This window comes from Rhipicephalus microplus, chromosome 2 (assembly GCF_043290135.1).
Source record: "Rhipicephalus microplus isolate Deutch F79 chromosome 2, USDA_Rmic, whole genome shotgun sequence".
Taxonomy (NCBI): Eukaryota; Metazoa; Arthropoda; class Arachnida; order Ixodida; family Ixodidae; genus Rhipicephalus; species Rhipicephalus microplus.
Genome location: NC_134701.1, coordinates 267,403,761 through 267,420,921, shown reverse-complemented (window position 1 = coordinate 267,420,921; position 17,161 = coordinate 267,403,761). Strand labels below are relative to the sequence as shown.

The 17,161-nt window shown below is 43.8% G+C and overlaps 1 protein-coding gene across 2 annotated transcripts in view; it reads right to left on the bottom strand.

Moving 5' to 3' along the window:
• LOC119170012 (uncharacterized) overlaps positions 1-17,161 on the bottom strand; it is a 417,618-nt gene that overhangs the window by 4,992 nt on the left and 395,465 nt on the right. For both annotated transcript variants that reach the window (XM_037421026.2, XM_075881169.1), the window contains 9 exons: positions 16,937-17,056; positions 13,832-13,968; positions 8,963-9,185; positions 8,062-8,145; positions 7,871-7,978; positions 6,694-6,826; positions 6,082-6,215; positions 5,200-5,514; positions 1,009-1,654 (listed from right to left, as the gene is read on the bottom strand). In XM_037421026.2, the coding sequence (XP_037276923.2) occupies positions 1,009-1,654; positions 5,200-5,514; positions 6,082-6,215; positions 6,694-6,826; positions 7,871-7,978; positions 8,062-8,145; positions 8,963-9,185; positions 13,832-13,968; positions 16,937-17,056 (1,900 nt within the window). The remainder of the gene's footprint in view (positions 1-1,008; positions 1,655-5,199; positions 5,515-6,081; positions 6,216-6,693; positions 6,827-7,870; positions 7,979-8,061; positions 8,146-8,962; positions 9,186-13,831; positions 13,969-16,936; positions 17,057-17,161) is intronic.

Sequence of the window (17,161 nt, the reverse complement as noted above, 5' to 3'; positions counted from 1 at the left end):
TAGGCTCCGAACGGCCTACCGGCGGCCCTGTTGCCGTTGTTTAGCGCATGATCTATCACTTGCAACTTGAAGCAGCCGTGTGACTTCAGTATCCCCCTATAACGTGCCAAGATTACCAACACAACATACAAAACACGCCGCAACGCGCACTGGCCACTTCGGCTTGGCTTGGATTGAATTGAATCTCCGTGCAACGGTACACTTGATGCTTAAGAGATGGCACCAAATAGTGCACGCTATCATCATCAGTGGCTGGAACGAGCAGACGACATTATTGCAGGAGTTTTCGGAGGTGCGATAATTACCCTAGGAAAAAAAAACGTATTTTTTTTGGGTGATGTGGGGGGTGCAAGAATTATGCGAGTGCGAGGATTATGCAAGTAAATACGGTAATAAACTATACACAATTCAAGGCTACAAATGAGCTGCCAGCAGCATTTATAGAACACAGGATGTCAGCCAAAGAATTGCCACTACCAACTGGCCTAAAAGCCAAGAGCCATTGCGAAGAGTGCGTTTTGCTCTTGAGCCAACTTGTATATTAGAAGCTGAGTCCGCACCTTCCGTGGCATCACTGCTTGCTGGGACACACTTTCAAGTGCTGTTTTGCCTGCACAATGATCCCTGGTCATGACTGTGACTTCGGTGATTATGATCGTGATGAACATGATCGTGATGTGTGACATGCCGGAAGTGTGGTTGCCAATAATCAACACCGTCAAACTGGAAACTATGGTGCAGTTTGGTGCAATTTACGTAGCTTTTATCAGAATAGCGCAGCAAATCTAATTCGGTGCACTTAGGTGCAATTGGCACAGGAGTGGAATCAGTGTGCTTGGCATAAGCACAGTTCATAAACTTCTGTTTATGAGTCCGCATTAATTTTTTGTCGTCATCACTGGAAGACATTAACTTCAGCAGAATAAGCTTTTTTTTTGTTTTTCCTTTAGGCATCACAGCATCTGCAAGAATCACGCCAGAGAAGAAGAGTTGAACAGTGAAACGCACTTGTCAAGGCAGGATTACCCGGGTAACCACGATCCGAGAAAGGCATTGGAGGCACGTCCAGCGTGCCTGGGACATCTCCCATGGCATCTGCATCAGGCGTCATCGGAGGCGGGATCATGGTCAGATCAATAATGTCCGGGTCCAAGTACAGCGTTCCCTCATCAAATGGGAGCTGGATGTCAGGGTTTGACTGCAGCTGCTTCAGCAACTCAAGAAGATCACGGTCTCCAGATCCTATCCCTGGCAGCATATCTGGACTGTGAAGGCCAAAACTGGAGCCGCTGCGTCCACGCTTGTTTGGAGCCGACGGCTCGGTTGTTGCCGCAAGTCTTGAGGTTCGGTGGAGAGGGCTCTGCGTTGGCGTGCTGAAGCTGTCTGTGTCCGACTCACTTGCAGCTTCGTCTGGAGCCATAGCTGCAACTTCATTGAGTGCTTCCGACACGTCGTCCAGCTGCGTGAGCAGCAAAAGTGAGTCGGCCGCACGAATAGTGGGGCCCCCCGCTTCGCGCTCTTCGCTGCTGGTCGACTCGTTGGCTGGAAGCGGTGGCTGATTTGCTGGTCGGTTGCCATCAGACAGATAGCTTTCAGCATCTGCTACCATCCGCCGCATCTCTGACACCCTACGCAGCACCTCCTCATTTTTAACCTGCAATGACAGGACGTGAATGAAGTACTGTATTTGTCACTATGTGCATGTTACAATGCTTTTGTATTAAAGTGAAATATTAAAGCGAAAAGCCTTAGATGCTTTATCAAACGTGAAAATTGCCCATCAGCAGCATCTAACGACATTGGCACCAACATCAGCACAAGTGATGCAAAAGATCATTAGCACGTGATAGTGTCACCACATAACATCATGATGTCTTTGTGATGTAACATAAGATGATGACACATGATGACATCATCACACGACCACTTCTTGATCAGAGGTAAGGTGCTCACGGAGGCAGTGCAAAACCAGGTGAGGAGCAGGAAGCTTTAGGAGAAGACAGGGGAGGATCAACTTATTGTTTCAGGCATATGCAACAGAACCTCTTGAAAGTTATGCTTTTGCTTTTGAGGTAGCTGCTGTTACACACTGGTTGTAACATTTCTGAATGGTGAACTAACGATAGACTACTATAATTTCCAATTTAAACAGCAATTGGAGATTTTGAATTTGAGACTTTTAAGCACACTGTGTCAACACTTTTCTGGATATCAGATTAGAAATGCCATCCGATGAAACTGACAGTTTTCAATTCCCGAAGGCTTATGACCACGTTGTGACTAGGCTTATGTTGGCTTACTCACATTCCATGCATTGCTAGAGTTTTGCTTAGGCAAAATCTAAGCTGGGAATTTCCCTTTAGCATTCAACGTAAAGCAGTGCCAAACTTTTACGGCTTTTCCCACATTCTGCTTTGTCAAGGACATAAAACAGAATCATATAAATACTGATTGTTACAACTGTGCATGAAACATTGTTTTGTGTGTCTTCGATTACATATGTGTGCAGCATCCCAGCTAATCTTCTAGCGCTGCCACCAGTGCATCGCCCTCAAACTAAAGACTAACAACTAACATTACTCACGTTGTGCTTTCAAGTCTGTATCTGGAAAATAAACAGTTCCACATCTGCCCTCGAATGGCCTGGTCTCGTGATTATCGTGACCAAACAACAACACAACATGGTATCAGAGTGATTGCAACCACCCTGCAACTATAGCCAACGTCTTCTTGATACCAATATAACATTTTGAGCCATGTGTCAACCCGCAGCAAGCCTGGGAGGAATGGTAAAAAGCGTGTAACATCTACGAGCAAGAGTGCGAGTACGCCAACAAGCCCGCGGCAACGCGTAGAGCCCTACTTCTCCATCTTCTTGGACCCCGTGGCCGCCCCGTCGCTGCCACGCCGCCCTGACGTTTTCCCCTCCACCTCCAAACACCGACGGCGAGCAGTCGACGGACCAGGTTACGCACCTCCTGGAACAGTTCGACGCGCTCTACAGACCATACAAAAACGTAATGCAGGTGTCTGCTGTGTTGAACGATGAAACAAAAAGAAAACCAAACATTCGATGAGTTTGTCATGGACCTGCTGAGGCAAGCAGAAAGAAGCGACTTTGGGGAGAAAAATGACCCGACTTATTGGCGATTGCATTGTCATGTTAATCAGAGAGGCAGCATTGGGAGAATGCCTTTTTTGTGAACGAGACCTCACCCTCGACAAAATCGTAATGATGTGCAAGGGAGCGGAAATATCCAAGAAGCACATAAAAGAGCTCTAGAAGTCGAATTTCGAAATGCGAACCTTACTGAAGCCCTAGCAATGGAATTCACAAACACGAGCAACAAGGGAGAATCGGTAACAGAAACCGCAGCTGAAGCTGCAACAAAAGCGTTCACGCTGTGGAACAACGCACAGTCCACACGAATGCCCTGCCTACGGTTGCAACTGTTGTAACTGTGGCAAAGTCTGGCATTTCGCCAGCCTGTGTAAACAAGGCCAACGAGGCAACTATATGTACCGCCAGCGAATAGGTCTCCTTGAAGATCCACAGCAACAGGATCAGCAGCAACATTTTTTTTGGAGAATCTCAAACCTCCACAACATCAACAACTCAGAGTGGACAGAAACAGTCAGGGTAAATAGTCACAATGTCAGCTTCAAGCTCGATACTGGCTCCAACGTTACCATTATGCCTAAAGATCAGCTCAACACATGGCCAACGCAGCCTCCATTCAAGCCAACTGCAGCACGAGTGACAACTTTCCATCGATGCTCAATGCGAGTTGCACTGCTCAACTAAAGAAAAAAAGTGCATGCTAAACTAAAATTTATTATCGTCAGCCAACCACTGAAGCCAATTCTGGGCACCAACGCATCCGAAGCTCTAAATCTGATCATGATAAGGCAACCGCAGCGAAAAACTATAACTGCATGCACAGCAACAAAGCGACTTGAAGACGTGCTCAACAACATTCCGGTTGCATTTGAAGGCACCGGTAAACTACCTGAAGATTATTCTACACAACTGAAAGAAGGAGAAACTCCCACATTGTCAGCTTCACTCTGTGTACCCAGCAGGTTAGAGCACAAAGTCGACAGAACTGCAATGAATACAACGAAGTGGAATAATCACGATAAAGCACTTCCAGTATCAACTTTGATAGAAACAACCCCAGCAAGACTTCGCCAAATTTCAGAATCGACTGCGCAATATTCGACCAACACAGCATGTTGAGGAACGTTCTCGCCCGCCTCACACTAAGCATTCCACCAAGCCTCCCGCTTGCTATCCACTCTTAAGCAATGACTTCATTTAAAACTTGAAAGCTGGTATAATAAAAAAAAGGGCATGTTACATATGCACGCAGTATCCCAGCTAATCTTCTAGTGCTGCCATCTGTGCGTTGCCCTCGAACTAAAGACTAACTAACACCATTTACATAGCACTTCCAAGTCTGTATCTGGAGAACAAACAGTTTTACTTTTTCTCTTGACTGGTCTGGTCCCTTGTCTATCGCGACCAAACAACAACACAACATAACGCCTTCAATCACTGATAACACCCTTCATTATAAAGTAACTCTCATAAGCTGCAATATCATTACTACATTGAAATTCACACATTTAATGTGCATCGAGTGAGACTTTTTTGTGTTGGGGGAACCTAACAGGGAGTGGCATGCATTTCTTCATTATTTTACAAAAAGCAGACTTATCTCGATGCTCATTCACACTAATGACATACTTTTGTTGTGCGACTGCATGGCAACTCAAGGCGACTAACTTTCGCACCTGTGTGCTACTTGCACCCATCGCCACACACAATTAACGACTGGTCGCACATGGTTCACGCTCCCATTGCTTTGTAAAATAAGCCGAGAAATTTGTGACTGTGTCGTGCAACTAAAAAATCGAGCAGTGAGAAACTCCGTCAAAGCAGTTGCTTTGCAACTAGCTCGGTTGCGTGACCCATTCTAGTTGCAGGTATGAATGAGTCTTCACAGTAAGAATTCAAAAAGCTATATGTATGTAAAGGCTGTGCACGTGCCTCTTTGTAAGCCTTCATCTGATGTGTAAAATACATTTTATGTAACTTTGAACATTGTGCACAGTTTCGTGCGCCAATATCACACACGGATGCTTGCTGTTAGTCAACACACGCGATAGTCGTGCTAATATCGGGTCCACACTCACTTCAAGTACAACAGGCTCCTCCTCCTCCTCTTCATCATCGTCATCCATGATGTCGAACTTGACCGATCGCTCCTCAGAGTCGTCATCTGCTGTAGAAGATGCAGAGTCTGAAGCCTGCTGGTGGCCATTGGATGTCAGCAGCAGAGAGCGTTGTTCCATCTTGCTTGCACCGAGCACAGGTGAGCGAAGGACGCGGCTTGGGCTTAGTGGCTGCAAAGGACTTGTCTCGTTCATGTTGTGGTCCACCGAGTTGGAAAGGGCCACCAGAGAGCACTGCTCCCGCGAGCTACTCCGCGACATGCCGCGGTCAGGCAGCTGCAAAACAAATATGTTGTGAAACTTTTGTGCCTGCTTTGTATTCACTACGCTACGCTTTTTCTGGCTGCAATCTTAATGCTGTTCTCCTGCTAACGTGTGCTCTAGAGGAAAATTTAAATAAATCATTTATTAACTCCCATTCTCAGCACAATTGTTATAGAGCTATTGGATATACAGGGATAGTCTGTGCTTTCATTACAAGCTTGCTACTCAACTGTATCTGGGCTGCCGTCACATGACTGAATCATATGGCTAAAAAAGAAGTAAATGTAGTACGTAGTCAATTGCTGGTCTGAGGTGAGTGCTAATAAAATGAGCGCAGAGCAAAGAATGTAGCTTAGGATGGTGCTATCAACACCTTTAGTACTTTTCATTAACCTCTTGGCCTTTCCTTATCACCCTAGCATCATATTTACCCATAATGTAGTCTCACAAGTTTGTCTCCATTGCAATGATAGCATTTCTTCCTGCATTGAGTCGAACACAGCACCACAATGACGAGCCATCACTGTGCACTAACAGGCAAAGTGATTAGCTCGTCTACCATAAGCTTGGCCAGCTCACCTCGCAAGGAACATAAGCTGGGGGCGGCAGGGCCAAATCCACGCTCTTCACCATAGGGCCATTTGGAGTCTCCTCCGAGGGTGTGTAACTCCAGGGAGTTGGGCACACAATGTGGGTTCCATGGAAGCATGGTGCTGCGAATATGCAACCGAATCGACTAAGGATTACTTTACACGAATAGAATAATTATGTACTCAGTTCACTTGACTATTGCAGCAACCAAAAGTATTACAAATACCTGAGTAATATTGCAACATGTTACCATACTACCACTGCCTTTAAGCATTCTGGCTATGCCCCATTTTGCACTGAAGATAGCACAAATGAGTAAAAAAATGTTCACCTATGATGCAGCGCACACATGTCAATGCTTTATCAATGTTTAGCTCAATTGATGCCTTTGAAGAGGGAAATTATTATAGTCTGCAAGAGACTGAAATATGCGTCCATTCAGTCTTTTGTGTTCCTGTATATTACTATTTGACTATTAGCAGTATAACTAAGGGTGAAATCTTCACAGAAGTACCACGACATTGCGCACCTGAAGTGTTCTCAACACGACAAGGTGCAAACTGACACAGTTTCTACTGAGACCAGTCCAAGCTGACTCACCCGTTTCAACTTTCCATGGATCCTCTGTCTCCCAGTGAACAGGAAGGTCTCGTGACGCCAACAGTTTGTGGTATCCCTTGAGGATGAACACCAGCTCAGATGTTTCATGGTCATCCAGTCCAAATTTGAGATTCTGTTCAACATAAAAACAGAATCGATAATAAAAAGTGGATCGGCAACACTACTTAAGCATTGTCTATCGGTAGGTGAGGCTCCTGAGAACAAACACAAAGTCTACGGTTGGTGGCTGATTTGAGCATCGTGACCTGCATAGTTACCGCAGCCACCACGGGATGCGGTGAAGTGCCCGCACTGCGCTTGATAGTTTTAGAATTGCACAGTATAGAATTTCACCAAGCCCGTGGTCGCACTGAAAGTAAGCTGACTTTTAAAGAAATAAGAGAAAAGAAAGTGCTCAATGTCATGATGCACACTGATAAGCAGACTAAGCTTCTTGCCCCATTTAAAGGTCGAAATTGGTGGCTTGTGGGGGCATAGCACAACAGAAGCACACACAACAGCACACGAGCCAGCAAACCAGAAAAAAAAAAAAAACGAATGAGGAGGCTTTCTGTGATAGTAGCTGTAATAAGGAGTCGGAGGTGTTTCGGCAACTACTTCTAGGTTTCATGATTATAATAACAAATGCTTTCCCCCATAATTTGTACTGTTACCTTGTACCGATAGATAAGGATTAGAAATCACCATTTTAAAATAGTGAATGAATGACAAAGCTAAGCGCTCCCTTGCTAAACTTGTTCCAAGAGGGCAAAAGGACACTTATGTGCAACTATAGCAATGAAAGCAGTTGGAAGTTATCGAATCTAATGTCACGACTCGTATCAGCTCAGTGTATGTATATATGAAAATCTGCCATTGTTCATTCCGCAACATCATCTCTAGTACCTTTGCAGATGAGAAAATGTACACTGTCTGCATCATACATGGAACCTGAGTGAAGATCTTCATTATTGCACATTTCAAGACAATGTTCACAGAGACAAAAATGCATTACGCACGAGTACACAGTACCACAATAACAGCAAGTGTACGTCAAATTGGTCATCAGTAAAATGCAAAAGAAATGAGTCAAGCTCGTGAAGATGCAATTCTATTTTGTTGTGTAGTGCGTAAGGACACAAGTTTTGTCAACATACAGTGATGTAAAAGTGCCAACCTCTTTGTCTGGGTCTTTGATGTTGATCTCAACATGGCAAGCAAGGTCCTCATCCCTTGTGACTGTGACGGATGACACCTCTTCTATTTGAGCCAATGTTACAGGTTGCTAAAAAAAAAACAGCACTGTGTGACCATCTCCTTATGTGACTACAATGAGAGTGAGAAAAATAAAGAGACCTCAATACTCACAATAGGCACTGTTCCTCGTGCATTGTTGATCTGGCTGATTCCGAACTTTGGGCTTATCATTATTCCCGTCTCGGTGCTAGAGTCCTGTACGGCATAAAATTAGTGCCATTCAAGAACTGCTTGTACAACCAAGATACTGTACGCAAGCAAGGAAGACTTCGTTCTGGCTGAATCCTACAGCTTTTTTGTTTGGGGGGGGGGGGGGGCAGCTGCTTCACTAACTTACTGTAACAGGGCATGATGTTCAGGATGATGTCTGACTGAATTCAACTTGTCACAAGAAGAGTCCTTCTTCAGCAAGGTAGCTAGATGGCCCAGTTGCATGCATACCACATTAACTCACATACTACTAGCACTTCAGGTGAAAATGTGCAACTTGGAATTCGGAATTTTGCTGGCATTAACTGGTCGCATTTAGAAATCAACAGTCCCAAGTTGAGGACCAGATGGCACAAATTACAGACCGATTGCCCAAAGTTGGAAAAAAACTGGAATCAGTTACTGACAGGCCCACTCAGTGGGGAGTTAACAGGAATGCAGTGGGTTCCAGCTACATGCCAAATGGTCACCAGCTAGTCCCAGCTACAGACCAATCAGTCCAAGCTGCAGGCCAAGTGGTCCCAGTTAGGAGCTGAATGGAAGGCGGCTAGTTTTAGATACAAGCCAATTACACCGGCTGATGTTGGCAAAACGATAATGGCTATTTCTGGATACATGTTGGCTAACATTGCCTATGTACTTTTATAACAATGAAAATGCAATAGTACTTTGAAATATTCTAGTAAATATGATATTGGTACAATAGCAAGAACGAAACATGGGAATTTCTCTACAGGTCTGTGGTAAGAGCAGCCATTGAAAAAAAAAAACTATTGTCACTTTATTAAAAGTGGCAGCCTACCTTGGTGCTTGTGGCGAACACCTTAGCACCATAGCTGGAGAGCTCACTGATGACCTTGAGGTAGTGCAGTTTGGCCTGCAGAGGTGTCAGCTGCTTCTGTCCAGGGGCACACAGTGTTGCCTGGTTCTGCTTGAGGAAGTGACTCAGAAGCTTGCGCAGCTCTTTACGCTTCATTGTCTCCAGCAGTGAGCCGGGCACAAACCGCTTGAGTCCACTCTCCCGCCTGTGCGAGACAGAGGCAACAAGAGCGTTCAAAGCGCATGCTCCCTGCTCCGCCACATTAAGTGATCTCTATGCATAATAATAGTAGCCCTACAGCTCCACACAGTCCAAATTGAAGTGGCAACTGTCACCTTGAATTTCATGCACAAATAGATTTGGGTTGCGCCCGGAGAAATCTCCGTGCCGGTTAGTATTTTTAATACCAATAGCTTGTGCTTATGTTGAATGTCTGTGAGCAAATATGCGTGTCACATGTAGAAACGTAGCCTGAATGTAATGTACTAGGCATGTGTCCCTCCTCAAGTTCCTGTCCACCGTAGGATACCTAGCACACAGCGGCCCTAGACAAAAAAACTTGCGTGTCCAGCACCCACTTTATGGTTAAGGGCATGCTTCCCTAAGAAGAAAAAGAAGAAAAACAAAAAAGAAAATACACCTCGTTATGTCCACATAGATAAAATATTTTGAGCACACAATCAAGGACTAAATGATGTTTCCAAGTGTGATCAACTTGTAAAGTTTCATAGATAGCTTTTTGTGTAACTACCACATCTTGAACCACTACACAAGGCTTCATTTATTTATTTTCAAATACTGCAGCCCTATATTGCAGGAGTGTAATACATTGGCATGAAAAAAAAAAACACCGATTACAAGGTTGACATCATATAAAAAAACAAAAAAGAAAAATGGTTTATTATAACAGTGCATCTACAAAATCCGACAACCACAAGTCACAAATACTCTTGTGTAATTCGTTCCGCCTTTTAATAACTCTAGGACAATAACTGTTCTTGAAAATGTTCGTGCGCATAAAGAAAGGCTTTAAGTTGAGGCTGTGGTAACGTCCAGTTGAAAGAGTATTAGCATATTGTCACGACGTCAAAGCAGAGGTCTTCTTGCAGAGATCGAAATACCACAAGCAGGTTGGGCTCCTTTTAATAGAACGTGCAAGCGAGGTATTCGTTCTTTCTCTTGACCTTCACAGTACATGCATAACTGTATCATCGTCTTTGTTGCTTTCTTGCCGCAAGCATGTGACAATATGAGATGTAACCATCTGAAGATAGTCAACAAGATGAGTGAAGAAATTAGTGCGATAGCTTCAAGGAGTCGGTATCCCTTCTGGTGGATAGGAGAGGGAGTTTCAAGGAATTCATTGCTGATGAAGGTGAAAAGTTAGATCGATGACAAATGAAACAAATCGCCTTCCTTCGTACAGATTCAATTTTGTTAACATCCCATGTTTCATACAGGCTTCAGACACATGAAGCATATTTTAGTAGTGTGTAAAGTGTTTTACCCAGCAATAACTTAGTGCATTTCAGAGATTGAGATGATGTACGACACAGGTAACCCTAATTTTTTTTATGATGAAGCCACAACATTTAACCACATAGCCACTTGTATAATTGAAAAACTTGTGTGGTTTGTTCTGCATCTTTTTTCTTTATGTAGTCGATGATAATTAATATTGGTGAGCTCTGTAACCTCCATTGTGAAAACTTGGTCAGCTGAGTTTGTATGCTTCCGTAGTAGCTGAAGGTGTAGTTGCACGCTGCTATAACACTGACACTAATGAAAGAGGCCATAATTATATCACGGCACTGTGCACTTCTAACAAATCGGGCTTAACACCTGCCCACCAGCAAGAGAGAGTTTGAAACGAAGCTGGAGCTATGCATGCGTCAAGTAAGCGGAACAGTGTGGTAGCTAATACAATCTATAGACCATACGATTGGCCGTAAAGAATGTTGCAATGCAATTGATTCCTCTATCAGCAAGTTCGAGGATCATGCAATTCTGGCAGCTGATTTCAGCAGCGATGTTGGGCACACAACAAACCAGGTGACATGGAGCACCATTACATGAGCTTAAAGGGATACTAAAGAGGAACAATGACTTCCTTTATACTGCAAACTGCACTTTTAGAACTATAATGACATATTTTTCACTGCCATAACTTCAATATAAGCGAGAAAATCAATGTTGAAATTGCATTTTTAAATTTGGCACGAAAATCTCTGCGTGTGAAATTTCAATATGTACTTTCGGTATTTTCGTGGCACTGGTACGATGAAATTTTCGGAAACTTCATATACCAAGTCTATGGCTCGCATACTTTACAATGTACTTTATTATTATTGATTGGAAGCTACATAGGACCCACTGGACGCCTTCAAAATTTTTTACGCAACGGTGTTTGGCGCAGGAACCTCAAGGTGACTTAACTCCCCGTATTTTCGTTTCACATGTTTTTTTCCTTACTGCTGTATTTTAAGGTGTATAACCCACCCCTGCATATAATCTACATGCAAACTTTCAGCTAGCTCAGAAAGAAAAAAAAATCCTCGCATAAAGGAAAGGTAGTACAAAAGTTATTGCGCAAGCAACATAGCACATATGTAAACATAAAAAGCTTTATTTAGCAAGCAGAATAGGCTGTCTGGAAGGCAAGCCACAAATCACTCATTGTCATTGCTCTCGCTAGAGCTATCACTTGAGTTGCAGTCCTCACTGCTACGCACAAGGTCATCTTCGGTTCCATCCATGGTGTTTGTGATGCAGCAATTCTTGAAACTTTTTCGCACTATCTCACCTGAAATTGCCTTCCATGCCTCGACAATCTACTTGCAGAATAGGGCAATATCAGGCCTTCGAACGCGTCCTGTTGGTGCCAAGTTGTTGAGGCCTTCGGCCATCCACTTGGCGTAATTGCGCCTGACCTGCGCCTTGTTAAGCAACACATTTAGAGGCTGCAACATTGACGTCATTACACCGGGTATAACAACTAAGTCAGTGCCGTTGCGTGAAAGACGGTCCTTCACTTCCTCATTTGTGTGGCCGCGAAATGAGTCAAGAACGAGCATAGACCTCTGCGAGCATTGCACTGGGCCTCTTCTCCCATACCGTCTCGACCAAGTCCACAAACAAACACTCTTTATCCATGCATTCTTGTGTGCGTGCACCACCACACCGGCAGGCAAAGGAATCTTCAGAAGAGTTTTTCTTTTCAGGATGACGTACGGTCGCAGTTTCGTGCCATCGACGAGGGCACAAAGCACGACTGTACAGCGCAGCTTCGTGTTCCCGCAGGTCAGCATGTTCACTGAATTTCTGCCGGTTTTCTCAACTGTTGTGTCAGACGGCATTTCAAAATGAACGGGAGTTTCATCTGCATTGCTGATTTGTGAAAAAATGTAGTTATGCTGTTTTCTGAAGCTAATAGCATATCTCTGACACTAGAGCAACTTCTCCTTGGTAAGAAGTCGGCAAGCGTTGACATATTGTAGTCCGCCATCTGATTGAGAGCCCTTGGCGCTTCATAAAGCAGTGCAGCCATCCACGGCTCACACAGAATACGTGAGGTAGGCCAACTCTCTCGACAGTCGCTGCGCTTCCACTTGGGCCATCTCAGTCGATACGGCATCACCCCTGCTTCGCAAATCTTCGATGAACTTTACTAGCCACACCTACAGCTCAAGGTAGGCACCGATCTTGGGGCCACAAAGTGATCTACGGTCGCGGTGCGCAACTTGTAGGCTGTCTTTCTTTTTTCTCCACAGTCGCATGCAGGACTTGTCCACATCATGCAGTCTTCCTGCTTCGCGGTTTCCGAATTCTTCGGCGACAGTGATGATTTTAAGCTTTTGCTGCGTGGTGAAGGACTGCGGCCAGACACTAGTACTCATGGTGACAGAACAGATTGACTTAGGCTTGACGAACGGGTCAAGATGTAAAAAACTAGTGGCACCAGAGAGGCAAAGAGAGCTCACACTCGACAAAAAATTTATCTTGAAAGCTCCGTGGGAACAACAAAACCGAAATTCATGCCTGCTACCTTGCCAGAACGTAGTACCTAAATTTACTAATAATACGTAATTTGCATTGCTTAAAGAAATACTGCTTTAGTTATTATAGAACCCAAACGGTTGGGTTGTGGGAAGTTGTAGATAAAATACAGGTATTGTTCACTTTGCAAAAATGCCTTCCCTTTTTTTCTATTTTTTTAGATAGCACCTATGTTTCAGCAAGCCCATTTCCAATGTAAACATGGCGTCCTTGACGTAGGGCATGTGGAGTGTGGTGGATGGTCCACTGCTCAGTCGCAAATGCCCAAAAAAGTATACTTGTAATGTGACAGTGAGGTTTACACTGAACAATCGAATTGCCTCTCCCCAAATGTTTTTCTAAACGCTTCGCTGATGCAAGCAAGTGAAACCAAAATTGTCCGCAAGATGCCGTACTACTTGCACAACAGAAATTTACGGAAACTGGCTCCGCATCCTTCGCTACTGTTAAGAGGCTTCATGGCACAACACTTGTTGCTGTGAAGCAGCACTACAGGAAAAACCCCGCGCATTATTTGCACCCCCACATTGCCACTGAAATTTTCGAGATTTTGGTGCAGATTATACACCCGAAAATACGGTAAGTGTTGTGTCGCAGTAAGAGTGGTGTTTTCAGAATTGTGAAATTGTACTTTAGTAATACCCGAAAAATCATTTTGCTCTTTACTGTCCCTCTAAGTGTTGCCATGACTTGGTCGTAAATATAAGATCAGGCAGACAACCACCTGCGATATCTGTGTTGCACAGATATCTCGTGCAGAATGAGATCGCCGCAGAAGAATAAGGAGCAGCTCACTCGACTGACTTGATGGTGACCTTGCCCTGGATGCCACTGCTGAGTGCATGCAGGTGGATATGCAAGGCGGCTAGCTTGAGGGCCACATCGTATTTGAGTTCCGGAGCAAACCTCTCCTGAACCATGTCATTGCAGCACTGTAAGTAAAACAGGGGGCACAAGAACTGTAAAGTAAATTTCTTTAGCAAAAGTTATAATAAAAAAACTCAATGCCTATCAGGTTATATATAGTCTAATACACATATTAGTGTATACCCAAATAGGCTATTTTCTTTTCTATTAAAATTTTTGCTTGGAATGTTGTGGGAATCTGTGGTTAGCAAAATATAGCACACACTGATAGTAATACAACTAATGCATAATTTTGTGTATCGCAGCTGGTGTTCTCATTTTTTACATGCGATTTAAGTATTCTCTGATTTGATGACAACAGATAACACTCTATTGGGCATATGTGGTTATTATCAAAAATTTTAGACAGCCAGGAAATGAGTAATAAAATTACACAACACTTAAAATGCAGTTTCAACTTGACTGTATCATGTATAGCTCAGCACAGGAACTGTCTGGTAGACATACGAACACACCAGAGTTGCAGAGTTGCCACTCCGAAATAGAAATGACTTTGGCATCATTCCACATTTTTACGGCCCTGAACTATAGATGAGGTGAGTGTTTGGAGCAATGGAATGGGAATGTAATTACATCTTTTTTCTTAAAACCAAGCACGTTTTTGTCAACACCTGTTTTTTAAACTTCAAACATTAGTAAGTCATAGCCTCGAATTCAACAATACAGCAGTATTTTTAAAATCGCCTGGCTGATTACAGGCACGGCACATTTATAAGCAATGCGCCTACTATAATTCTGTCCTCATATAGACTGTGTTGCTCCATGCGACTATTCATGCTGAAGCAGTGTCGCCAAGTGTTTCATATTCATGCAGAAGTACACAAGGTGCCTAAGGTTCCCAAGCAGCGTAAGGGACAAGCTGCACAATATATGCTGTTTTAGGTAGTGTGCTCATTTTCGCTGTCTGATAAGCACTTCATCAAATTGAAGTTCGCACGGCTTAATAAAATAGCGCAAAGTATGGCTGATGGCAACAGTACCGACATGGGTGAGGTACGGGTTAACCAAGGGTCTACCTTCGGGACCCAATGAAGTTCTTCCCACCATACATGCTGCTTACACTGCCAGAGGCTGATATGGAGTCATCTGCTTGATGCTAACAGCAAGACTGGCAAGGGTAGCATGTCGATTTAAGTTCTTAATAGAACGCGTGTATGTTTCATAATACATTAGTTAAAGGTTCTCAGTCTTTTCATTGATTTTGCTAAGCAACTAGAATGCAACAGCGACATCCGTGCACACACACACACGCACGTCGACTATCGCCTTCCAAATAGCTAGCGTGCCTTTGCCATCGGGCTGCTATCCTTATTGCAAACACCTCAAATTTTCTCTTATGAACAACGCTGCTTTCCTGTTTTGAACCAAAGATGCCAACACCGAAACCACTGATGCCGACACCAGAATTTCAGCGAAACGAGATCTTTAGTGCTGTCACCTCAAAATGTGACCGCTCTGCAGGCCAATATTTGCTGCTGTCGGAGCATTTATATGAGAAAAACACGGTCAGCAAATAGGCTGCACATAAAATTATGAAATCGGTTTCCTTACAGTAGAGCCACAGTGTATTAATTTATTGACATCCATGTAGATGTGTAAATCGAGCGTAGCAATCAAGCGAGGCTCCGAAGCAATGATCTACACGCCGATCGGAGTTGCTCCCCAGTGAGCACCTTTGCCACCCTCCTTGAGTGCCATCCGTCTAATCAAACAGAAGCAGCCCAGGCTGCTAATACAATCTGGACGTGGTGCCGGGTGCAGTGTCATCACCCAACTTATTCTAACACCGTGGTTCCAACTAATACCAGCAGATCTAGAAGGTTTTGTTCCCCATTAAACGAACCTTTGTGTTCTCCATATTCAAGGCTTCTCTAGACACAAAAAAAAACTGCTTAGTCTGCTTGAACACTACTTTTATCAGCATAAAAATATGCCATGTCATCATTTTAACACTAACACTCCTAAGCCTTAACAATATTAAAACATCACCATTCGTTCAAGCATGCTGACCATGTAAATACTATGGGTGACGGGAGAACTGCCGCAACGGTAATTAGTATGCTAGTTGTACTACACGGGATATGTCATCATGCTGCTATCGCTCGATCTTGGTAACACGTTTTCTGTACTTTTGCAGTTTTTAATGTATCTGATGACATTGGCTTTATGGAGGCGTTCATTCTTAACTCAATAATACTCTGAAGATGCCTCTCCTACATTGAGGAATTACAGGAATGAACTTGAACTGCTTGGCCATTCTCGAAGTGGGAATGGGCCAAATTTTTTTCATTCCGAGAAAATGAAAGAAATGGAACTGCAACAATTCTAATTCTCCCGAATGGAACTGGAATGAAATGAAGGCACCCATTATGCAACACTGGAACAAACACACATCATAAAAGACCCCTAAACTGCCCAGAGGTCAAATTTAGTTGTGGTGTTGCAGTTACCCACGAGTCTACAATAAACACGGAGCCGTGAGAGTTTTTCAAAACAGCGCCATAATACTGGAGTTACAGGTGTTTGATGATACAAAAGACACTCTTGCTTGTTCAGCTCTTTCCTTCACTACAGTCTATTTGTTGGCTCATCTCTGCTCCTGGCCAAGTGCTCCTCCTCATCATGCTAGGAGGAAGAGCAGCAATTGAGCTCAGTTACCTGCATGAGGATCTGCAAGCATACCGATTCTTTTTTATTGAGGACATGACGAAACAACAATAATGAAGTCCTGGTAAAGATTAAGGATGGAGAACTACTGAAAGAACCGAGGAGGAGAAGGAACTGTTTTTGGGAATGTGTTGGGCACCCACGGCTTGTAGTTCCGTTGCAATTGGCATTGTTGATCGTGATAGCATTCTGAACTCTGTGCGTGCATTTACTTGAAATGTTGAAAAGCTATTGCAGGTTATCTAGGGTGCTATGACAAACACAAGAAAAGGCCAGAGTGGCACTATTAGGAAAAGCTACACATGCCTGCATGAAGAGGTACTCAAAGGCAACAGGGTCCTTTTGCAGCAGGTCATACGCATCAAGCGGCACGAAGGCAACTCGAAACAAGCACCGCAAGTGGTGAGCACCAGGCCGTGCTGCAATCTGCATAATGGAATGAAGATTGGGATACTAGAGTTGATTTCAACTTTTTGGTGGTGTGATAACACTACAATATGATTGAGTTGAGGTAAAAGAAATCAGTTACAT